Raw genomic sequence first — 25,434 nt, forward strand, 5'->3', positions numbered from 1 at the left:
GCTGTTCGGTAGGGTTTGTGGGATCCAAATGAAACCTTCCTCATCCTCACTTTGTCTGGATGGATTAGTATAATTTTGAGGGGCTGGGGGAAAGATAGCTGATGGTAGATTTGCCCCATGGAGACTTTTGAGGGAATAACACAGGTCTCACCGGTGGATGTATCCCTCAACACAGCCACTCTGTCTTCTGGCTCCAACTAGAGGTATATACTAAGATTCTCTCTCCATATTCAGAAACTATCTTGCCTATTTTACTGATTACTTAATAGATCTACTGAAAATGTCAAGTCTCCTCCTTAGTGACCAGGAACAATCTTCATTCTGTTCTTGCAAATTCCTTCACTAATTGCTTAGGATTGACGGTTCGCTTGATACCACTTCCAATTAAAAATCTATTTAAATTTCTACCCAGTTATTCACTGAAACTATCAGGATGAACAGTTGAAAATAATCTAAGTCTCGGGGATCACCCCAGTCTAGCCCATTGCTCAGCTCTCTGCCCTCTTCTGTAATGGTTGATTTCAAACTTTTCTTAATCCAGGGCGGGGCACAAATTTTCGAGATGCCTTCCGACACCAATACCGCCGCTCAAATAAGGGATGTGTCACCCCACTAACACGTCTTCATTTCCTCCTTCACAGCGCATCCTAAAAAGCATTACACCAGAAACGGCCACAGAGATCCCTTTCGGCGACATCCGTATGAACGCTGTGTAAGCGGCCATTCTAACTCTGATGGAAGTACAGAGAGATGAGGGAAAGGTAGCTGTTGGCTCTTCAACTCTCTCTGCTTTAAGCTCTTTTCCAAAGAACTGAATTTCAACCGAGACGTGCATTCACTGCGTCAGAGGCAACGAAAGATTTGGCCTCTCACTATTTCCATGGAAGGATGGCCACACACTCCAGCTCCAGACTCTTTTTGAGTCCTCGTCATTTTTGAAACATGAAGGTGTAGGAAGGCTAACAAGGACCCATGACTCCATGCTGTCCGCGTGGGGCCCTCTGAATGGTTTTCTTGGGCCTCTGTCAGGCAATTTTTCAGAGAATTATATTTAGTTCCATCTGTCTGCACCAAACCATCTGCTTAACCTTCTCAATATAACATCGATGTACAGTATTTGCTCATCAGAATCTTAACAATTAGCAGGCAACGGCCAAAACCAACCAACAGGCACCTTCTCAACTAGAAGCAGGACAGGCTTAATCACATAACAGGGCATGTCTGATTACCCTCATCATGGCTTCACAGCTGCGTACGTTGCAAAACTGGCTTCCATTTGGCTGGTGACTGGTCACCAGGAAGACAAAAAGGGGCTCTCTTTGCATTTTGGTTTTAAAAAACATGGCAGCTTTGAGGATGCTGTTCTGGAAGTATAAACAGATGTTATCACCTGTAAATGTGAATCTGCCCAGCTGTCTGGTTTTATTTTTTGCCCTAAATTACAGTAACTATTCAACATGCCTTGCCAGCTGTATCTTACCTAAATAGTAGTGTTTCAATGCCTGATAGCCGTTTAAAGAGCGATGTTGCCAAAATCTCCATATAGACGTGTCGAATTTCTACAATGCTACAGCGCTTAAAACGACAAATAAGGGGGTGAAATTCCGCATTTGTACATTCCTCGAGAAGGTGCCGATACTTGAACCGAGAAAAAGAGCCTGGATGAAGAGAGGAAAAGATAGAACTCCTTCCCTCTGGCAAAGCTATCTTATCCGGACGGTTATCCTTTTAAACAGAGGGTCGTTTTAACCACGCGAGTTCCACCTGTGGTCTGCAATAATGGGATCCAGCCAAGATCTTCTACACCATACAAGGAACCTATTCGTTATGTACCTCAGTCCTAAGAGAAACCTCAAACTCCACTGAGAGGCTGAAGCCATCAAATGAGGACTGAGAATATCGGAGTCCGTTTGCCATTTCCTGCCTCCTCCCACGTTTCAAGGAATTTTAGGAGCCGACGCACCTGCATCTTCTGATGATAACGGCCACGTTCCTATAGTCTATTCACTCTTTAAGCTGCTCACCTGACAAACCACCTTCCTCTGTACCGTATGGATGTTCCTTGTAATCCCAATCCCCCGTGTCACATTTAATGCTGTGTTTGCCAATAGCTAGCTGCATTCACGGAGTATCTCTTCGACAATCCCAAATAACCATAACCTGTGGAACAGGTTTTAAGAAGAACTGCTGCTTTCCCATAGGATGGGCACAAAGGGAAACGGCTGGATATCTTATGTTTGCAGGGACTCAACGGCAGCCGTATCCACTGCTTCTCCAGGGAAAAGGGCACTCATAGAAGACCAATACAACTGTGGAAGGGATTAATCTAGGGAAAGGGGCCAAAACACATCAGCTCTGCCCTCCACAGTATAACCACCGCCTCTTTCGCTGAGGGGTAAGATGACTTCTGGCACCCTCGTTGCTTGGAAAGGCAGGAAGCAGAAAACCCAGAAAGTCTTGGTTCCCAATGAATGTTTTGTCTACCCTGCTCATGATTTGAATGGTGCTGCTTAGCAGGCGGGCAAAGCAGGGGTAGCCAGCACTAGCCTCGCAGTGCCGTCTTTCTGTTACCGGCAGGGGTTTGGTTCCTGGTGATGCTTTGTAAAAAGATCATCTTGGAGCTGGACCTCACGAGTTGGGCAATGCCTAGAAACAAGATGACGCTGACGGGGCTCCCCTCTTGCAAAAGCCAAGTAATGAGTTGGTGGAGCTCCTAGGATGGCATGTGTGTAAACGTCTATCTGTACTACTGCGGCAGCTACACTAAACCCACCTAACAACACAGTAAAATGCTGAGAACCTGCACTGCATCTGGAAAAGTGGACTGCTGTAGCCCCCCCAAAAAAAACATTATGCCAAATAAAGCTTATTAGTCTTAAAAGGTCCCAGAGAACTTTGTTGTTTCTGCTTTGAACGGACCAACATGTCTAAACCTCTTAAAAATGCTAAGATTAGAAATTAATTAACCCTTCAACAGACGCTCCTGTTCTCATCTACACACCTCTCTGCAGAGCTGCAAGTGTCTTAAAACAAACAGTCTGACCAATTCCTGGCCGATCAGCATAACCGTCTGCAAGTTTCTCCCGCACAGGTTACCTTAAAATTAGCAGAACCCTGTATTTAAGAGTTTGTCTCTGAAACCTTTCGAAACAGCCACCCCCCCCCTTTCCTGTGTGAACTGGGACTGCGTTTACCTTTTACTTTTTTTTTTTTTTTTGGTATGGAGAAATTAAAACTGGAGTTTTATTTTACCAAACTGAAGTATTCCTCTGTCACTTGTATATACAATGCGCCGGCACTAATTTATGTTGCTGCTTTTGTCATGGAACGTCTTGAGCTGGTTTGTAAGTGATTCATGTATGTCTTGCGATGTAAACTGTTGTCGTCGTTAATTTTATCACAATAAACTGCCAGTTGTATCCCCTACCTGTCTAGTGGAAAATAATTCACCAACACACACAGATTCCCAAGATCTTAACTTCTTGAACAAAATAGATTTGAGTAACACAGATATCTCTGTCCCTTGGTTATCACTCCTGGTTATCCCTACAGCTTTCAAGATTCCAGTCTTCCACAAAAACTTTTATGTGTGCATTTATCAACCAAACAGAACAGGTTCCTCCTGCCGCGGCACCACGGTGGGTGAAAGAAATATGAAGAGGCTACATGGGCCTCACCATGGAAGTGCTCCTTAAACCGTGACCTGGAACGTACACAGATACATCCCTTTGTTCTCTGAGATTCAGATTCACAGAGGATGAAACTACCAGGGGCTATGAGACTCATACTGGATACACATTCCTTCTAGCCTCAGAGCAAGCATGGCCTCTCCATATCAGCTGCTGGTAAAAGACATTTTGAGGGTGGGGACTTCTTCCAAGCCCAGTAAATAAGGGTTAACTTTTTTTAAAGCTTCACTCAAAGAAACACATTGCAGAAGTGTTACAAACTTTGTGCATACAATGAAAATCAGTCCGTCCATCCCCCCAAGATGTAAGGGGTGCCCAGTGTGGTGTTGTAGACAGAGTGACAAATGATGATTCTCTTGATGTGGGTTTTAATCCCAGTTCAGCTATAGAACCTCTTGGGGGGGGGGTTCATGTATGGAACTGGTAAAGCCACTCCTTAAATATCTCACTTACCTTGAAAGCCCTATTAGAGTCACTCTAGGTCAGTTGCCACTTGATGCCACAGAACAAAGTGTCAAGACTGCTAAAAACAGGAGGCCTAGAGAGGAAGACTGCGTCCTCCTTCTGCATGGCAAACGGAGATGAACGGTGGTCAAGTTAACAGCGCAGAAATCAGTAGAATAATGCATACTCTGTTGTGCAGAACGAGCCTTTGTTTCTATTGCAATCTGACGCGTGGAATTGACTGGACCCAATCACTCCCACTGGTCCCGGCCAGGACTGCTAGGCCAGCTGCCCTTGAGAGCCCCCACCTTCTTCTACAATCAGGATGGTTCTCAACCTGCCTCCATGTTCATCCAAGCTGCTGGCCCCGATTCCTTTACATACAAACGTCTACAGACGCAGGGCTCTGCCCGCGGCAGGCAGGACAGCCACCCAACCTCCTCAGCCAGAGGGACAGGCGACAGCTGGGGTGGAAAAATCCTCTCTCCCCTCACACAACAGAAACCTCCTTCATAGCTCCCAGTTTATGTCTGTCTGCTTTCTGACAGCTATCTTAACAGTTACTGCAATGTGATTTTTTTTTTTAAATTGAGTGGTTAATTAATATCTAATCAAACCCAATGACATCTGGACAGCAGAACGACCTTCTTGTTTCTCCCAAATGGAGCACCTTGGACAGCAGCAGTCCTCCAAGCTCAATCCGCATCTACTCACACAGAAACACACAATCTTGAACACAAAATAGGTATACGCACACACACACACACACAACCCTATTGTGGTTCAATCTACTGAGCTGAGAAATGGTGTTGTAACCCATCCTGTCCTGTTTTAGCAAGGTGACTTCATTTGTGTGTGTGTGTGTGTGTGTGTGTGTGTGTGTGTGTGTGTGTGTGTGTGTGTGTGTGTGTGTGTGTGTGTGTGTGTGTGTGTGTGTGTGTGTGTGTGTGTGTGTGTGTGTGTGTGTGTGTGTGTGTGTGTGTGTGTGTTTTTAAACAAAACACTTTGCTGTGCTTCTCAACATTTATGGGAGAAACACAAAAGCTAATAAGGACACTCCATAAAAAGCCTGGTGGTGTCTAAGAAATAAATTAGAAATAAATTGATCATATTCTCCCCAATGAAACAGAACTACACAGGAAGCCCATTCCGTGATGCTACCAATGACATGACCTTGTTATCATCTTCCTTAAAATCTGCAGCCCACTCATCAAAATCTGTTAAAATCATTAACTGGGGAGAAAGAAAGACGGCCTGCAAAGTCCTAGGAAATCACCTCTCTATTTCTGGAGCTGGCAAAGATGGTGCCATTGTCTTCGTAATTACGAGAAGGCACAAAGTTCCTTCCCATTGGCCTTCAAGAAAAGAGGGTGAAAACACAAGATCTCCTGAGATTAAAGGTTTGAAAGAAATTAAACTTAATTCATTTGAGCATATTTTAACAACAATTTGCAAACTCAGGTCAAAAACAAAAAAGCTGATAATTTGCAATATACAGCTGTGATAGCTTAAAGGATACTACGCTGCCCGCAGTTTTTTTAATTAAACACCATCCAAGTCAAGGGGCAATCAGTAATCTCAAATAATTCTGATGGGAAGTTTGAATTTTCCAAGTTGATGCCGATGCCTCCCATTTGAAAAGAAGGTTATTTGAAACTGAGGTGGGAAAGGATGCCTGCTTCCAAGGGTTCTGTTGAAAATATATTATGAAAACATCACCTCTGCCAGATGGCTCACTTGCCAAAATAGGAGTGTAAGCGTCTTCTCTTGACAGCTTAATCAACCCCCAGCATTTCTGACCCCACCAGGCCTGATCGAAATCACTTCTGCGCAACAGGCTGTACATGAAAACGTAACTCAGCCCAAAAGGATGACTGGCATTGCTGACACGCCCTGCGTTTAGGCTGATGTTTTAATATCCTCCTCGATGGACGGAAATAATAATGAACTAAGGTTTAGCATGGAGATAAAACAAAGCCCGGGGCACCTTAAAATTCACCTCTTTCCTTTTATTTCAACATTCTGTACAGGTGAAATAACAAAAAGCCAAACAGTTCACTGCGGAAGCCAAAAAAAACTAAATAACAAGGATTTCCACAGCCAGTCTTGCTTGTGTTTCCTTGTCCCTTATTGCCTCCACATTTCTCCTTCTTTTCTATGCTCTTGAACTGGGCAGGAGGCGCTCAAGGAAACTTCTGTTAAGAATCTTACGCATAGGACGGGACTCCAGGCAGGGTCCCCCCAAAGAGGCTCACCGTGTTCCAGAGATGCAGAGAATCAATCGGGATCAGATACAGGACGGGCAAGGATAACAGAGACCAAGGAAGGCATTTAACCTGGGCTACAAACTCAGACCTTCTCTCCTTGCGTCTTCTCCACGTAAGGGCTTCCTTGCTAGATATCCTGTCATTTCTCGGTCACCAGCAAAACTATGTCCACCACAAATCGCAACTCCCCAATGCCCTGGCATGTTTACCCGTCAGCGCACCTTCCACCTTTCGAGGTTCTCCCTCTGCAAGGAAAGCTAATCCTCCTCTTTTTCTATGTAAGATTTCGTGCCCACGCGGGCCATCTGCCGAGCCAGGTAGCGGTCCCTGGCTGACAGGACCGTCTCCTGGCTGCTACGCTTTGCAAACTTGTTGGGTCTCTCAGGGGGTTTCTCAGTCTGCTCTCCTCCCTCCTCGGAAGTCTTGTGTTTCAACTCTGGCAGCTCCTCTGAATCGGATGGGTTTTCTTTTACCCTCCCAAGACTGCTCTTCTGACTATCAGGGTCACCTTCTGCCAAGGACCAAGGGTTACCATTTTCCCTCTCCTGCTGGCTCTCTTCCTCCTGGCCTTCCTTGGCCCCTTTGGCCCTCTCCCCTTCCCTGCCTTGGTCTCTGCTGCTTGCAGGCCTCTCCTTCACTTGCTGTTCCCACTGCGAGTACTTGTCCTCCCTGTCTCGCTCTCTCTTCAGTTCCCTGTCATACTCATCTCTCTCCTTCCTGTCTTTCCTCCTCTGCCTGTCCTCCCGCTCATCCTGCCTCCTCGGACGGTCCTCAGACCTCAGTCGCTCCTCTTTTCCACGGTCTCTGTGCCTTCGCTCACGGTCCTTTTCCCTGGGTTGCTCCATTTTACCTTTTCTGCCTCCCTCCTGCCTCTCTGGATGGCTTGGGGGTGTCTTCGAGCCATGTTTTCTCTCCTCACTGGACGACCGTGAGTCTCTTTGGCTCTTGCGATGTTTGGAACTGTTCCCACTGGAATCCGAACGGCGTCTCTGGGTCTCCTTTCCATCACCAGCTCTACCCTCTGTGTGTACTTCAGCAGTGTCCTCGTCATCGCTACTATCCATTCCCAAGTCACTGTCTGCATCGGGGTTATCTGCTCCCTTTGCAGGCACGCAGGGGCTCGTTGGATCATCTGCCTTTTGTCTTGTTTGTTTGCAGTCACGAGGATCCTCATCAGGTCCCTCTTCTTTCAACCTATATATGATCATTTTTTTTGAGACACAAAATAAAATTCACTCCCCACAACTGAGAACTCTGATCCACATGTTACCAGTCAAACCAGCCCAGCCCTGAAGTCTAGTAACATAACATTTCAACTGCTGGCTTGCTCCTGTTTATTTCACAGCTATGATTGTATGGGGCGTTCCACAATTAAAAGGAACACTTGTGTTCAGATTTTATCATATTTCAGTCTTTGCTGGCTGGTAAGGAAGCAGACATTCTTAAAAGATGCAAAACAAATATTTATTTTACTGTAATCGCCTACACCAACTATCACAAATTTTTCAAACAGAAATGTAGAATTGACACGTATGCTGCAGCTTGAATACGTCAAACCATCTAGGTGAGGTTGTGCAAATTTTCTTGCTTTGTGTAACGTATTTTGTACTTTTTCACCCTGTATGGCACAATTTACTCTAAATCTTGTTAGCCATGGGACAGGAATGATGGAGCCCCACCCCTAGACACTGAAAATGGTTTCTGGTTTGTGAGAAAGAACTTAGGAATTGGGTGGTGGTGTACCCAATAATCTGGAACACCTGGACTTACTCCGTGAATAGATGACTGTGCTGTGGTCCTTCAAGCAATTATACTCTACAATTATACCCATTATAGCAAACCCATCTTGCCAAAACTGATTTCAGCTGAAGGGGAATGCCAAGCCAGTTCAAGCCCTGAAAGACAACTGTCACTGCTGTCTCTCTCACCTCCTTGGCCGTTCATTTTAAATTTAGAGAGGAGTCCATCTCTGGAAACTGGAGCACAGTCTTCACCAAAGGATACAGGAAGTCGCTCACGACAAAGACAACTACTGTATTAACACCACTATTCCTCTAAAAAGCACTATGGATTCCATCCTTGGCTACCTCTCACGGGATCCCTTGGCTTCCAATTTTGTTTTAAAAAGCAGTAAAAGGTTTGAAATTGAAACATTTTAAAAAGCCTTAAAGTAAAGAGAGCATCGAGCAAATATCAATTTTAAAAAGAGAGATATTAACAGGAACAGCACAGTATCATCCATCAAAATTGCCTGAGAGGAAACAAATGAGACAGCTTGGCCTGGTAACATTCTAGCACTGTTGTGCCACCACTGAGAAAGATACGGTATTTTAACTTTTATTTTATACTTCTTGCTGCTCCTTTAATCTTCTTCAAGAACTGCCTTGGGAACCAGAAATGCCTTATCTTAACACTTGCACACGTGCCATAAACAACCAGAAAGCCCATCCCCTTTTAATCGGGAGGGAATCATTACATTAGAGTGCCACCCACCCCATGTGTAACGTGGACACAAACAACTCTGTCTGTGGTTCCAGTTTTTATGGTTATCTTTGCTGCTTGACTGGCAGGTATCTTTAGTCCTTTACTAAGGACTGGAAACTTTAACCTGGTGTACTTCAACCTTTGTCTCTCCTGACATCTCGCGCTTAATTTCCTTCCCACTGGCCTTCTGGGCGATGAAGTACAAAACAGAGGTGGAGGAGCAAAGCATCTTGAGAACCACACTCTCCCTCCAACCCCGCTGCCAGCATGCCCACCTTGTGCCAAGCTTACCTGGCTTCACGAAGGCTGCATTCAGGCATTGCTTCCTCCCCCACAGCCTGATTTAGGAAATGCCGATAAAAACCACTGAGATCCCTCTGCTTGGTCACATCCAGGCATGCTAAAAGAACAGAAAAGATAAAACCATTAACAATCCACTGCAGGATGCGACACTTTGTAAGTTTCAAAATGACACGTTGTATCATTTTGAAACTTTGTAATCTGTTTCAATATGATACACCTACATATGGATGGTACAGTGCAGGAGACCCGCTGTCAAAACTGACTGATCCGACAGGGCCATAAATTATCCCCTGCTCGGCAGTAGTTCCACCCCATTTGTGCGAGGGATGTCTTGAGCCACCTTTAATGTTCTGATTGAGAACCCTTTAATGTTCTGATCTAATGTTTCTAATGTTAAAATGTTCTGGTTGACCCTCAAGAGCAGCCATCAGTTTATCCATATTTGAGGAATGACTTTCCAGCTCCTCTTTTTGTGCCCATCTCCACTCATAACCCAGAGGTGGGTTATGAGTATTCCCAGAGACTTTTCTCTCCCAAGCAGCTTCACTAACTTTAGAAATTTAGGTATGGCTGCTGTTCATACCTAGTTTTTTTTAAAAAGGAGTGTGTGTGTCTACAGCAGCTCAAATGTGTTTGCTTCGAAAAGGAAGATTTTTGTCACACGTTACCAAATAAACCTTGGGCAAATGTCTTTCTCTGCCTGACTTACCTCACAAAAGGCATGGTAACATGTCTTGTGAGAATCGAAAAAGGCTTGAAACTAATTTATTGCTGTTGTTTTATTTATAATTAACTGTTTTACATATCCCACATTTCCAATTAAATATAGAGCCCAAAGTGGCTTCCAAGCTTTACTAAAAGAATAAAAAACAAACACGAGTAGGTAGTTTCCCTCTTCCCATCTCCTCCAGAAGACATCAATCAAAGAAGATAAAGCATTAGCAAGAAGAAGGAAGAGAAGAAGAAGAAAGATAGCTACATTCTAGAAAACTGGGGGGGGGGGGGAGAGGCAAATTTTGCAGTCTTGCCCACCTAGCCCAGAACGGGAAGAACACCTATTCCTCTTCCTCACCTTCAATCTCAGCCTCCCTCTTCTCTCTCTCTTCCTCTTGGGCTCTTTCCTGGAGCTTCTTCTTGTAGGCGGACGTTACAAAGGCTTCCTTGTCATCAAAGGCGTGTCCTTCCATTTCGCGTTCCTTCTGGATTTTCTTCTCCATCCTCTTTTCTTGCTCCTTCTTCCTCAGTTCGGCAGCTTTGAGTATATTTTGTATGTACTTGGGCTGAAAGAACAAAGGGCCACGAAGGCATGGGAGGGGGCAGGAAACAAGAGCCACCAAGAACACCACAGAATATCGATGGCATCACCTTGTGTTGTATCCCCATTGATACAACCCAAGGATCTTGAGCAGAGGTCCGGCCAAACTCTGGCTGGCTCCCACGCCATTCAAAAACCTGCACCTATCACCAGCCCCTACCAGAGATACCGTAATCGTGAGGCTATCCTTGCATTCTGGAGAAATGTGGTACATCATCAAGAAGCACCACAACGGCAGGAACCAACGCCCTGACTCCCCCTTAATTTCATTCTGCGGGAAGATCCCTGTCCCACAAAGCCTCTCCTGTAAACTCTTTGAGATCTCTGTCAGAAAACACCTTGAAGTTTTCTGGGCCTTTCCAAAATCCACATACACAGTGAAGGTGTGCCCATCTTTCTGCAGAGAAGAGCAAAGGAGAATGGGAGGCAACTTTGGACACCTTATAAGTATGAAAATTGTCCTCTTCTACCCTTATTCTCCCCTATTCCCATCCCCCCTCAAAAAAACCCCTAATCTGCAAAAGAGGCCAATGTGATCCACTAAATGTGCTCTGATTTGTAAGGCCTGAGCTCACGTCTCTGCTATGGCTTCCCTCTGGGGTCTCTTGGAAGTCACTCCCCCGTATCTCTCCCTTCCTAGTCCTTGAAATTGGAAGAGGGTCCCAGCCCTTGGAGTTGCTGCGCTCAGCAGAGATTACATAATCTGTAAGAATACAACTGTCGCTGGGATGACAAATAGCAGCCGCAGATCCCTCCCTACCTGAATTTTCCATGAGGCATTATATGCAGGCAGGGCTGACCTTAAATCCACCCTGGATCAGGTCTTTCCCTTCCCTTCAGAGGCCCCACATCCCTCCTCCTACCGCCCACCACATGCAGTCAAGAGTTTTGACAGCCCAAACACTTTCGCGAGTGAGCGTAGAAAGGCAAAGGCGGACGTCACTCTCATTTCCAGGTATGGACCTTTTTTTCCCCTTTTCCTGCAAGCACGCTGGCCTGACTCTCTGCCTTCTTTTGCTGTATGTCATCATAAATATTGTCGTATTCATAGACCGTGGAGTCTTCGGCCAGGGCTCTCTGGATCTCCAGCTTGGTCTTTAAAAGAAAATGTGAGAGAAGGAAAGAAGGGTTGTGGCATTTTCATTAGAGTCTTTGAGGAAGCCAGTCCTATCTATAATTATCTCAGTTAAGACAGATGCTACAAACAAAAGTGTTTTATTAAGAGAAATGTTTAAGGAGCTAGTGCAGTCTCAAAAAAAAAAAAGAACAAAACAAAAGACATTATATAACAGCAATGTTTTATTCTCTGCCAGCAATCTCTGGTTACAAAGACATGGACTGTTTCTTCACCCCTCACGCCTTCTTGCCAGCCTGGAAGTTTATCTCAGCCCCTCAGTGCCAAAATGGCCATTCTCATATGGTCGCCCTGGGCTTCTCTCGCTCAAAAAGCATCCCACCATGACTGGGAATGCGCTCAAGGGCATCCGGCCTGGTATCTGGTTTAAAACAAACAAACAAAAAAGACAGACACACACACACACACACACACACACACACACACACACACACACACACAGAGAGAGAGAGAGAGAGAGAGAGCGCTAGGACAGAAGGCTCTCATGGTTCTGCATTTTGTCTCCCCTTCGCTAAAGAAACCCGGGAGGTATTGGGGCACCTGTTGGGGTGCAACCCTGAAGACTTTGTTCATGACCAAGAATGTCCAGACAAGATGCGGCGCACCCCTCTTTCCACAGAACAGGAATCCTGAATGTGAGACTAAGTGAACTCAAAGCTCTGATGGATGGCCACCATCCCACTCCCCACAAAGAAAATATATATGTGCACACGATTCCACTGCATGGCAACAACAGTCTTATTCTCTCCTACATTCCATGTTTCATACACCTTTTTGAGAGTGTATTCCCTTTGGTCTATGGCAATTTTCTCTCCATCATGATTTACCCAAGGATGGGGGGGAAAGTAAACACCAGACACTCCCGTCCGTTTTTTTGTCCTTCTCAGAGCGTACTGCGCTTCCATTCCAAAATACAAGTCGTTTAATAAAATTCATGTGAGGAAACTCTCCTTGATTTCAAAGAAGAAATCTGTCTCTCTTGGTTTTTACAGCCTGGATGCTAAATTGGTCTCCACGTTTTGCAGCCCTGTGTAAACTACAAGCAGATCTATGGCAACCTGCTACGTAGCTTGCAACAGGTTCATTTTTTTTTCCATAACAGTGTGAGTATAACCAAAAGAACCACAAGAAAAACAGACTTGTATAACAACAGAACCGTCTTTCACATAAATAAAATCATGGAAATGCAAAGTTTAAACTCTAAAACAAGCAACATCCCTTTCACTAAGGAAGATAGTGAGGTCCAGGACAGATGCCAAGAGGAGAGAAGTGGTGTGTAAGAACATAAATCACACTCAAAAAAACAACCAGGCAGCGTACTCAGATATAAACCTCTCCACTTGCACAGTACATCAATATCCTACTAAAAGGGTATTTTTAAAACTCTATTTTTTTTAAAAAAGGTTATTTTCTGTGTCCCCAGTGTAAGGCAATTTAAAAACTACAAAGCTCTCACAAACATTAGTGTCAACTTCTTTCTCAAAAAATATGTTTATTATTACCTTGCTTCTAAAGATGAGCACCAATATTAAAAAAAAAAAACACCTAACATTAATATCAATGCACGATGGTAGAAGGTCAGCTTTGCCCTGTTCTGAATGTGACAGTAGGCTCCCTGGAACAGAAGGCTCTCTCTCTCTCTCTCTCTCTCTCTGGTCCAACTCTTAGCCAGAAAGACCTCTGACATGCAGGCAAGCAAACAAGCCAACACCCACACATAGACACAGACAGACAGACAGACAGACAGACAGACACACACACACACACACACACAGAGGTGACTTACCTGTTTCATCGCTTGCTTTTTCAAGGCTTCCCGCTGAAGACTCTCACCCACTGAGGACTGCCATGAAAAAAAAATTAATAAAAATAAGTTACAAATAAAATAAATTATCCTTATTTTGGCACAGCCTGCTTAATATATCATTAAGTACAGTTGCAAGGCTATGCATGCTTCCCTGAGAGTCAATCCCAGTAAATTCCATGAGACCATTACAAGGGCCTGAAAGATTATCTGTTTTCAAAACAGTCCAAAGACATTTTTAAGAACGCATGGGAAATCTTCAAAGAACGACCCATCAGTTGCATCCAAGGAGATAAATTTTAAAAAACTGTCTCTAAAAATTGAATCATACGTTCCAAAAAGACCGGGGGTGGGGGGGCGGAAGCAACAATTGCACAATACGAAGCCTGTTTGAGGAAATGAACCAGCATCAAACTCTTTATTTCATTGGTAAAATGAGTATGCAGTCACACATCATGGAGCCTGAAGAACACCTCCTCCTATACATGAAGCTCTGATGCATGCAGGGAGACTGAAGAGTAAATGTGTTTAAAGATGGCACAGAAACTGCCAGCTCTCATTCAGCATCTGTTCACTGTGTGGGGAACGACTTCCCTGGAGAGGTTAAAGGTAAGATCATGTAGGTACATGATCCATAATGGAAGCTGAGGCGAAGAGAGAGCCTGGACCCTGAAGGCAGAGGAGCTCAACCCTTTCTTGTGGATCAGAGTTGGGCCGTGCGTGTCCACCCGAAATCCTGCAAGGCCGCAGCTGCCCTCAGCCCCCCCCCCCCCCGTCCCCTACCCTCATTGCGTATAACTCTTAACTGCTTCAGGAGTGGCACTGGGATGCCCCTCCACCTGGCAGGGAGTGCTGGACGGTCATCATGCTCTACTAAGCATGTTCTAACCAGGCCGGCATCCACAAGGAGGCTACACCATAGACAGAATGCGGCAATGGACGCGATCCTGTTCACTTGGGGCAGAAGGCAGTTCCCTCACTTCTAACGCAGTGACGCCCATCTCATTTCTCTCCTGCTTTCTGGCTCTTCCTTAGCTGCAGATGGGTCTCCAAGTTCCTCTGTTTGCAAAGAGGTATAATTAACTAAAGACATCACTCGACTTGTTTACAGAATGTTAGTTATCGAATATTCCCCCGTGGCCATGATCCAGGTGACAAGGTAAGAAGAAGAAAAATGTCTTTTTTGACATGCTGGCGGCTCTTGTAGTTTTCCAGTCTTCTCATGACTCATATAGAGCTCTAGCTCTTCATACAAATGAGAAAGAGAGAGAAATGGTGTCACCAGCACTTTGTAATGCCAAAAAAAACCTTAATGGAAAATTTGTAGTTGGTAATTTTTATTTTGTACTGTTATCCAATGCAAAAAAGGTGGAAAAAGCTGACTCACCATGGCACATTACAAATTCAAACAAAAAGACAGACAGGCAGACTTTTAACTATCAGTTTACTCTTCCAAAGGCTGTTTGCCTTATTTCTCTTGCCCCTGACAGTAAACAGGGCTGTCAACAAAACTTACCTAGCTTTTTAATTGCACTCCGCTGATGTTTAAGTTGTGTTGGGGTTTTGTTGTTGTTGAAAGAGAGGACCTTTTTTAAAGACAATAGCTAAGAAGTGCAAACCTCTTCAGATGGAGCAAAAGGTTTAAGTACACAAATGCTTCACTTACACACAACATCCTTATCCACCTCTAATCAATCTACTGTCCAATAAGCATAAACACATCTAACTTACATAACCTGGAAATCCTGTCCCGGAATACAAAAGATAAACCATTTAAAGAAAAACTATACTAGGTTTTGCTCTGTTTCTTCTATATACGAGACTGGCCTGTGCCAGTTTGCCTATTTAAAGTAACTTCATAATTTTGATCAATCATTTCCTAGTACTTGAAATCATCCTCATCCTCTAATGTCTTATCAAACAATTATTGCAATAATAAAAACACTGATAATCATATGTGCTTAACTGTTATCTGGGACACGAGTTATAGCATTAAATGATACTGATGAAGCACCAAATTTCAGTCAAACCCCTTTATCGGCTGCATCGTACTTAAAAATTTACCACTAAGACAAGGGCGCTGCCTTTAGGCTAACTCGAAAGAATATGGCATGGTTGGGCATCTGACCCATCACATTTACTAGGACGTAAATATCCTGTTCCTTTTCCATTCCAGTTCACGGACTTCTCAGCTCCTTCAAGCACCAAGCCAATGCTTGAATAAGCCTGTGCAATTAAGGTGATGAACATAGGAACTGCTCAGGTGTAATTTGGCAAGAGAGAGGGGAAGACGGATAAAAAGGGAAAGCCATTTCTCATCAGGGAAATCTATCCTTGCATACCAAGGATGGAGGACAAGCAGCAAAGGGAGGCACTTCACACGCTGTTTGCAAACGTCCCAAAGGCATCGTGCCGCCTGCCACTGGACAAAAAAGCAGCCCCAGATGGTCCAACTCATTAAGGCTCAAAAATGCTCCTCAAGCACCAGGGGCACCACGCGTTCCCATTCAGGTGTGCAACACTGGGACAACTCGGATAACTTTTCATGGAACTGACTAGAACTCGGTCTCTTAACGCGAGAGCCAATTCCCAGTTTTCTGTCACGTGGCCGTATGACCAAGAAACGAAAAGTAGGCTTAAAACTCAGGAGATTCCGTGCCGTTCCAGAGAACAAAGCACCAGGCACAACCCGGTTTCTCTGCCACTACCCGCCCAGACACTCAGGTTAGAAACATTTTCTTTACCACCTAGGGGGAGAGAGTTTGCATCCCTTTCAGAGGAAGGTGGAGATGTGGAAAACCAGCTGGGTCTTTGAATGCAACTCTGTCCTGCCTGAAATCAAAGCCCGAGTTGTGGATGGCAGGGCAGGGAGGGGAGAAGCAAGGGGAGAGGGCTTCAGAAAAGGACCCCCCCCCCTCTCTCTACCACACACCTCCTCAGCCCTGAAGCTACAGCCATCCCCTTCCGTTCTCTCGCTCACAAGGTTCCATCCCCTGAGGCCCAAATGCCACCTGGGATGTTGTAACGTCTTACACACTTTTTGAATACATCTCTGCTTCAATTCTACGTGGCATCTCCAGAGACTCTACCTGAAAAAACCAAAGAGGCTCTGCTTAAACATTCCAGCACTCATTTCACCCCTCGCTCAAGAAGATTAGCCATTAGATATTCAACATCTTGGCAAGGTGGAAGAAAGGTGAAGGGTGCTGTAACACCTCTCTCTCCCTCTCTTTAAATTAAATTAATCCCCTCTCTGTGAAGCACTCACCCTAATTCGTAACAAAAGAAAATCACATTAATGCTCCCAGCTTCTTCCACAAAAAGCTTCCAACGAATCTGGAAAAGGCTAGTGTAGCCAGCTCCTTACGCAACACTAGGGGTAGACATGCACAGTTTTGTACAGGAGGCCATGACCAAAGGCATTCCCTTTGTGTCTGTTTTGCCTATGATATCCTGCTTCTCCTTCTGTAAATTCAATATGGGATACCTCGCCCTTCTTATGACAACCCTGTGAGGTTTGACGTAGTAAGAGTTCATTTTGCCATCTCATTGATGCATGCATTAGAAAAGAGAACTGAGGGGATACAGTGGTCTGCAAGAGGCTACAGATTCAAGAGACACTTTTTCTTCTTGCTTCCTTGCCTTGGCAAAATGATATTTTTGGACAGCAGCTCTTCCACTACCAACATTTTTACCATCATCAGGGAGGCCAGGGAGGGACAGCACCTGGATATTCTTTCTGCGTGCAAAGAAAATGCTCTAAAACGACGGCCTAGCCCTTCCTTCTCCAGAGCCCTGTCCACGCTCTAAATCAAATCCATACAATCTAAACATCAATTTTGACATGGGGGTGGCGGAGGTAAACTTCCTGATGTGACTGATTAAGAAATCCCTCTCTCAAGCTTCAAAGGAAGACACACCACCTACATGGAGACTTTGAGGCAGCAAAGTTTACTAGAAGCAAAGGACTCCAAAGTATCTCACCAGAATTTCAGAGAGAAGAGAAGATAAAAATTATCTTCCTACATAAACCTCTCTCCCCGACATAAAAATATTTAAGAACCACCATAGTTTTCTCCAGACCTTCCTGTAAGCTGCAAGTGGGCTGCGGGGTCTGGAGATACACAAACAATAAAAGTAAGATACCGGCCTCAATTTGGGTAAATAAAACAGCTCAAGAGGTCCACCTGCCGTTTATTTGGCGAGCTGGTAAGGAAGTTTAAGGAAAACAATGCCAACACAAACACCTCTTCCAGGGCTTTATGGGTGACAATTTCCTGTTGTGCTGCGAGGATTGATAGATGAGAACTTCCTGTACTTTTGTATTATTTCTACTTATCAACAGGTCGTTTATTAAAAAACCACACAAAGTCAGAAACCTGATGAGGGATTTCTTTTTTTGCCCACAAGCAGGGTATTTTTTTTTTTGTAGGCACAAAGCTTAGAGCTCTTATACCTTGGGGGGGGGGGGGAAGGCTCTCTGAACCCTGTGTGGAAGCATCATGAAATGTGCTCGTCCAGAGAGAGAAAGAGAACTGCAGAGTTTGCTCCCAAGGTTGCAACTGCGACATGATCTCCCCAAAACATGACTGTATTTTATTCGCTGCATTTTCCTTCTTCTCCTGCTGCCTCCAGAAAAGAGACGGGCCCACAGAGGGAAAAAGGCACTGCACAAAGACCAGACTAGAGGTGATCCGAATACCTCTCTCCCTCTCTCTCTCCCTCTCTCTCTGGAGCCCATTCCCACCTAACTTGTGGAAAGGGCCCTAAAGGGAACCAAAATCACTCTTTCTTTTCCTTTGGCTCCTTCCAGTTTGTGCTAACTTCATATCCACCCTCTCCCCCACCCAGGCCCACTCTGATATAGCAGAAGTGGATCTGAGTCCGGGGATGGGGGGTGGGGAGGGGAGAGAAGCCATGACCTATTTCCCTCAGCCACTCTGATATAGGAAATGCACACATAGGCACACTTTGTACACATCAAGAGGGCAGGCGGGCGATCAAACCGACCCATCTCACGTCTTCTTTTAAAGGACACTTCCAAAAACTTTTCTCTGTCTGCTTGTACAGGGGAGTACTGAAAACAGACTTGGCCACATCTTTAAAGAACTGAGCATCTATCTCATCTGCCGTGGGGAAAAGCACGCCTGGTGTGCTTCTGCAGACTGATCGGTTGTTTTTAGCCAGCAGCAAGGTGCTGTTCACCAAGAAAGCACTCACGCCCCACTGCTTCGAGAAAACCAAATCATTTTACGCTTGATTTCCAGTGGACCTTACTCACAGGTAAGCTTGGATGACATATTACGTACAGGACTGCAGCCTGTCTGATCACGCTGAGACCTGGGCTACTTTTTTCTAGATAAAACTCTGAGGAAAACATGTCAATTTCTATAGAAAATGGGCTTATTGTTTTATTTCTCAACGTTTATTATTAACCCGTTTCTGAAGATTTGCCTCAGTGTAAGAAATTATCGTTAACAATGAAGCACGCTGGTAAATAATCAACTTTGGCCCTCTTCGGTTTGCAACCCTGCAGAGTCTGGCTACCTCTGGCAGAGATTCCTACTCAACTCCGTCTTTGCTACAGAAACTGAGAATTGCAAGCGAACGGCTCCTTCTCAATACTAACAGGCTCAGAAGACGATCCTAATAAAATATGCATAGTTAACATTTTTTTAAAAGGAACAAAAGTTTTCTATCTAATATTTGATCGCCACGGCCGAGTCAGGTACGTAGGTTTGCCGCCATGGACTTTATTAGAGTTCAGTTATAAATACACCATCTTCAGACATGCACGGAGTACTTTTTGCTGATAAGGGAGCGAGCAGGAAATGAAACCCCTCCCAAACACAGCTTCTTATCTGAAAAGGCCTAAAATTATTACTGAACTAATAAAGTAATTTTGTTTTTTTAAAATGATCTCTTTTTATTTTGGTTGACGATAAAGGCAGTCGCTGGATTTATTACTACTCTGTGGACTGTGAAATAATATGGGATGTTCTGTAGGATAGTCCTTGCCCCCCATACTTTGCAAAACCATGCCTGATCAAAGGGCATTAAGAGGTTGTTCTCTTGGCTGACAAGACGGCTTGTTCAAGCCATCCACTGTCAAGTTTTAATGCTGTTCAAAACCAATGGGCAATCACCTAACCCTGTCAGTAATGGTGCATCCAGGTGAAAAGACCACTTCTGCAGTATATAAAAACTACAGGTTAGTAAACCATTTCCTATTTTTATCAGCAAAAAAGGATCTAGCCAAGACTATACTGTTCTGAAGGAAGAGAGGAGGGGTTAATGGCATACTTGAAAGACTGTTGTTAGTTAATGCAACCCCTAGGACGTTGCTAGAAAACTTTTTTAGTTACACAGATCTGCCACTCAGAACCTTTTAATGACCTTATACATCCACCGGTACAAGGGTGAGCACTTTAATGCCTTCCTAATGAACACTAAACATTATCATTTATTTTGTTTCCTTTGAATCCCACATGTCTCTCAATTAAGGGACACAAGACACATTACAAAATGAGGGCGGGGGAGAGATGGACAGCTTCATAAATTATATCTTAAAATGCCATTAAATATATAGCAGACAGAATCCTATGTACTCCTAATTTATGTCTGCAGCAAGGAAACTGTATAAGTGCCAGCGGCAGACTGCTGCTGGTTAATGAAGCGCTGGCTGTGTTCACGGGGGGGGGGGGGGACGTGCTGGTGCTAAGACCTGCCCCGTTTCCCTTATGCGTGCCGCCAAAAGTTTGGCTATAACACCTGTCGGCTTTCATTAGCACAGCTCATGGGATGAAACGTGGCAGGAACGGAAGCTAAACAACTTCTAGAGAAGTGCAGGATCCCCACGACAACGGCTTCACACTTCATCAGACCCACAAAATCTGAGAGATGTGAAAAATGCAGCTCTCAAGACTTCCTCATCAGATTGCATCTCACCGTCACTCACACGCACGCACACTCCACAGCTGATTTCCCCCCTCCCCGGGCTTCTAGGGATGGGGGCCTGTGGCTTTTTATACACAACACCAATGCTGCCACTGATCTACAGCCTCCCCCACTGCCACCGCCCCCCCCAGGTGCTCCTAAACCACCCCTTAGTGTGACACAGCAAACTGAACTCAACGCCTGGCTCTTTACATGTGCCTGAAACCAATTGTTTGGCCCCAGCCAGAACGTTACATTGAAAGTCGTTCCAACTGGAACATAACAACAAAGCCGATTGGTAAGTGCATGGAAAGAAGATATGCTGCACCTCTGTGTGTGTGAAAATATATTCACAAATATTTGTGTAGCTCTTCCACACTGGGCATAAATTGTCTGCTCACTCGTAAAGTATAATAGAAACAACAGAAATTTAAACAACAGCAGGCAGCACCCTCTACTGGGGGAAAAGAATCCAGCCCTGGATTTTTAAAAAGCTAAATTATAAAGTACTGTAGCTGGTTGGATAAGCTCAGTGTTTTAGGTTTCTGGCTCAGGAGCCAGAGTTTGGGAGTTTGATTGCCCCAATTTGCCTCCTGGGGAGAAGTGCCGGGGGGGGGGACTTGGGCAAGCTGCACGTTAGTCCCAGGTGCCCCCCCAGAGAAAGAGAAGGGGAAACAACTTCTTAGTACATTATACCTAGAATACCTCTGAAAAAGGTCACCCTAAACTGGAACTGACTTAATAGCACGAGACTATTATTAAGTGATAAGGCAAGATTCAGTCCACCCCCTCGGGATCTTCTGGCGCTCATTTTCCTCATAGAGCCAATGACTCTTTTGCTTTCATGCCACTCGGTTCCAATATTGGGGAATGAGGTTTTTAATTGGTACGCAACATATTCAAAACCAAGCAACAAACATCCAGGTGTTATATTAGCAATAATCATTTAGTACCACTTTTTCTGAAGGACCAACCTTGTTCTGTTTGTACAATTCTCTCTCTTTTTTTGTGCTGAATTTTATGTGCTCAGGTTGGCCTATTTCTACCTGAAAGACAATGGAATTCTCCATTCTTTCATGTAATAACTTCACACAACCGTTACTTGAAGTAGCAGTGCTTTAAGGAGCCCAAGAATACCTCACCATCACAATGAAACAACGAGAGTGCAAGCAGGTTTTGAATAAGGTAAGTCACAGAATGAAACTCAGGGAGGCCAGGTATAAACTAGCTATCATGAAACACGCTCAGTTCGCAACAATTTTCCTAAAAATGAAGAGAAATACTAACTGTAAACATATTCATATTAATTTGAAATTCCTCAATACAATGGTGCATGCCCATACATTTATATGCAGAAGCTACTGGAGTAAAATCATGCCTTCTTAAAACAATTAAAGGGAAGCGAAGCAGTGCTGGATAGCTTACAGATTAATTAGAGTACGATATTTGTGTAACGCACAGACCAAATTGTGAGGAAACTAACCTCCTCGTCAGAGTCATCCATAAAGACGGCATGTTTGACAAAAGTCTTCTGTTGTGCTTTCTTTGGGAATATGAGGCCATATCTGCAAAGAGACAAATGACAACTGAATCCATGTTCCAAAGTCTTAGCAAATGATTACAGCCTAATTATTTTAAAACAATGTGCAGAATAATGTAAGAGATATGTATGGACAGCTTAGGAAACAAGGCACATCACCTTGTGCGCACCTAAACCAACGGCCGCGTACAGCAACATTGCCCTAGATCAGCGGTTACCAACCTTCGGTCCCCAGATGTTCTTGGACTACCACTCCCACAAATCCCAGCCAGCATAGCAGGTGGTGAAGGCTTCTGGGAGTGGTAGTCCAAGAACATCTGAGGACTCAAGATTGGGAACCGCTGCCCTAGATCTTCTTAGACTACAACTCCCAGACGCTCTGACAGCTGGTTGAGTTGACTAGGATTTCCGGGAACTTTTGCCCAAAACACAGTCGGTACCCCCAGTCTCTGCAATTTCTGTCCTCCTCCGTCTGGCGTACAGAGGGTAGCTTCAAGAGACATGATATTTAATATCAAACTTGATGGTTTCCATTGTCTTCTATCGGTTTTAGGTTGCAATACTGCCTAGATTGTTCATTTTATGAGACTACAAAGTCATATGTGCATCCATCATACATACACAGATAATGAAAACTAATACTAATCACTAAAATATATACCATGTTTTTCCAAAAATAAGACCGGGTCTTATATTAATATTTGCTACAAAAAACTCATTAGGGCTTATTTTCAGGAAATGTTTTATTTTTTCATATACAACAAGCTACATTTATTCAAAGAAAGTCATGTCATCTTCTTCTGGTTGCTGCACAAGGGTGGAGGGTGGGTTTAACTTAACTGGGGCTTATTTTTGGGGTAGGTCTTATTTTCGGGAAAACAGGGTATCTCCTCTATAAACATATTTATTGTGTGCTTCTGTGTACATTCGTTGTTATGCTTTTATATCTATCTACCTGTCTATCTATTCCAATTTGTGCATCATCTTGCAATGTCACTCATTTAAAGAAATTAACCAGGGAGACATGAAACATATAATCTCTCTCCCCCCCCCCCCCCCGCTTTTCTAAAGAATGTTCCAAATCCTGTAGTTTAACCCAAGCCAAAAAAAAAAAAAAAACCCAAGTTAAAAAAATAAACACTGTATAAAATTTGGAGCTGGGGGGATCATTTATTTATTTATTTATTTCTCTTTTAATACAGTTTGATGCAGAAGAATCTCTTCTTAAAATGCTGAATACCTAAATGGTATTAAGGCTGCCTCAGAGCCATTTTGTAGGTACTTTTTAAAAAGTACTCCCAACACCAGCCATTTTTTTTATTTATATATAAATTTTATACACACAAAGGTCTTTACAGCAAATTTCATCTGTAATTGTTTCCCTCCCCTGCTTCCCTTATGATTTTATACAGTATCTGTGTTTCCATTTCTCATTCATAGGCCAAAATGTCAAAAATCTTATTTTTACACAGCCCCTCCAGAAACTAACAAGGAAACCTTCTCTCCTTTATTTATAGCGTTTTTTCGTCCCCTTTGTGTGGACCAACCTCTGGATGTCACTCCTGCCCGCAGGCCAGGGAGGATGGGCGTTGTAGTCGAAACAAAACTCCCTCCCTTTAAATGAAGCCCCCCAAAGACGAAGAAAAAAATACCTGTATGTTTTTCCCCATATATATTTTCCCCCTCCCTCCCTTCACTCACCTACCCAGTCACCCCCATTTCCCCCACAGGATACCACTGGGTTCCTGAGAAGCGGGAGGAGGAGGGGGAGGACTCTAGGTATGCTCAGAAGCCCCCTTGTTCTTCAAGAAACCAAGAGACAGCTTCCCACGTTAACACAGATTACTTGGGAGAAAGGAAGGAAGGAAGGAAGGAAGAAAGGAAGGAAGAAATAGAGGGCTGGAGGCTTTCCCGCCCGCTCCCCCTCGCCCCGGCCTCCATCTTTGTCTTCCACGGGGAGCCCCTCACCTTTTCGCTTTCCTGCCCGCCCGTCCGCCCCCCCCTCAATGGCGGGCCCCTCTTTTTTTTCCCCCTCAGCCTCCCTTCCCCCTTTCCCGCCCTTTCTGTGGGTCGCCTCCGCAGGGCGGTTTTCGTCGAGCCCCCCCCCCAAAAGGCGCCCTTTCTTCCCCCCCTCTCTTCCTTCGCCCGGCCGCCTTTCCTTGGGAGGGGGGGGGGCTTCCTTTCCCTTCTCCTTCTCCCCCACCCGACCCCGCAACACACACATACACACACACAAGCACACACGCAAACTCACTGCTTGCTCGGCGCCGCCATCTTGGCGGCCTGGCCTAGAAGGCCCGCTCTGGGCCTCGGGCCTCGCCTCTGCTCGGAGCCGGGCCTCGCCTCACGCCCGCCGGGCAAAAGAAGGCAGGCAGGCGGGGAGGCAGGCAGGAGAAGGAGGAGGAGGGCTCCGGTCGTCTTCGCCGCCGCCGCCGCCGCCCCCGTCCGGATGGGATAGCTGGATCCTCCCCACAACCCCAGCCCCCCCCCACACAGTCTCTCTCTCTCTCACACACACACAGCCACACACACACCCTGCACGCAAAGGCCGCCGCCGTCGGCCGCCCCCCCACACCCACCCACACACCAACGGCTGGGCGGCCTTCGACGCGGCTGCCCCCCTCAGGCCGGGAGCGGGAGGCCCTCTGCACATGCTCAGGAGGAGGCCCCCGAGGCGAGGGCACACACGCACACACACACACACACACGGATCCCGATCCAGCCTCTAGCGATCTCTTGTCTGTGTGTGTGTGTCCGTAGATATAGGCACAGACACAAACACAAAATACACACAACTATCAGATCATACACACGCAGAGAGTGCTCCTGGCAATGTGTGTATGTGCCTAGATCTAGGCAAACTCACAAAATGCACACAGATAAAGGTGTGTTTGCCTAGACCAACACACACACACACACACACACACACACACACACACACACACACACACACACACACACACACACACACACACACACACACAGAGGTGACCCACTATCCTACATAGGGCACACCTCCTTAAAGAAGGGGTCTGGATCCACCCGAGCTAAATTCTGCTGTTTGTTGGCTTGACCCACTGATTTAAAAAAGCAGGCGGAAACCGTCCTGGATAAAGGGGTAGCCGATGGTTTAAAATATATATATACGGTACAAGGCAAAAATGCCGGTACCAATTTAAGGAGCCTTTTTCCTCTCACACAAAAAATGAGCACCTCTTCTAAAAGGATGCCCACCATCAAAGAAAATATGTACACCTTTTGCTTCAGAAATAAATACGGAGGGAGCATCTGCATCTAAATTCAATTGATAAAGGTACTTAAAACTCGTGCAAATAATCAGTAAAACTTAGGCAATACATTGATTTTTTAAAAACTTTATAATCAGTTTGCAGGCCGAATCGATTTGCTTGCTGTGACTTGTTTTAATCCACGCCAGAAGCGCAGAGGAAAAGGCCAGGATCCGGCCCCCCCAGACCACACAGTAACAGAGGGATCCATATAGAATTGCATGGATAAT

The 25,434-nt window shown here is 45.0% G+C and overlaps 2 protein-coding genes across 3 annotated transcripts in view; one reads left to right on the plus strand and one right to left on the minus strand.

Moving 5' to 3' along the window:
• The window catches only part of SLC6A4 (solute carrier family 6 member 4), a 28,001-nt gene extending 24,577 nt beyond the window's left edge, over positions 1–3,424 (plus strand). Inside the window, exon 13 of the mRNA XM_078379184.1 lies at positions 642–3,424. Within this exon, the coding sequence (XP_078235310.1) occupies positions 642–716 (75 nt within the window). The 3' untranslated portion in view covers positions 717–3,424. The remainder of the gene's footprint in view (positions 1–641) is intronic.
• A 2,697-nt stretch (positions 3,425–6,121) lies between these two features.
• On the minus strand, positions 6,122–24,505 carry NSRP1 (nuclear speckle splicing regulatory protein 1). Of its 2 annotated transcripts, none has more exons than XM_020803453.3 (7): positions 24,172–24,505; positions 21,861–21,942; positions 13,424–13,480; positions 11,466–11,597; positions 10,260–10,467; positions 9,176–9,284; positions 6,122–7,594 (listed from the first exon to the last, which is right to left on the minus strand). In XM_020803453.3, exons 1-7 carry the CDS (start codon positions 24,189–24,191, stop codon positions 6,658–6,660), a joined length of 1,545 nt encoding a protein of 514 aa, XP_020659112.3. In that variant the 5' UTR covers positions 24,192–24,505; the 3' UTR covers positions 6,122–6,657. The 2 variants fall into 2 exon arrangements, with proteins under 2 accessions (XP_020659112.3, XP_078235311.1); XM_078379185.1 differs by lacking the exon at positions 24,172–24,505 and adding an exon at positions 23,886–23,913.
• Positions 24,506–25,434: the final 929 nt, after the last annotated feature.

This window comes from Pogona vitticeps, chromosome 7 (assembly GCF_051106095.1).
Source record: "Pogona vitticeps strain Pit_001003342236 chromosome 7, PviZW2.1, whole genome shotgun sequence".
NCBI classification, from domain to species: Eukaryota; Metazoa; Chordata; class Lepidosauria; order Squamata; family Agamidae; genus Pogona; species Pogona vitticeps.

Bases quoted from the DNA above. Each gene is read 5' to 3' on its own strand.
- NSRP1 (XM_020803453.3), bottom strand. From the start codon at position 24,191: ATGGCGGCGCCGAGCAAGCA. The intron at 21,943-24,171 runs GTGAGTTTGCGT...GTCTCTTTGCAG, and splicing joins ATGGCGGCGCCGAGCAAGCA to ATATGGCCTCATATTCCCAA. The intron at 11,598-13,423 runs GTAAGTCACCTC...TTTCTTTTAAAG, and splicing joins AAAAGCAAGCGATGAAACAG to ACCAAGCTGGAGATCCAGAG.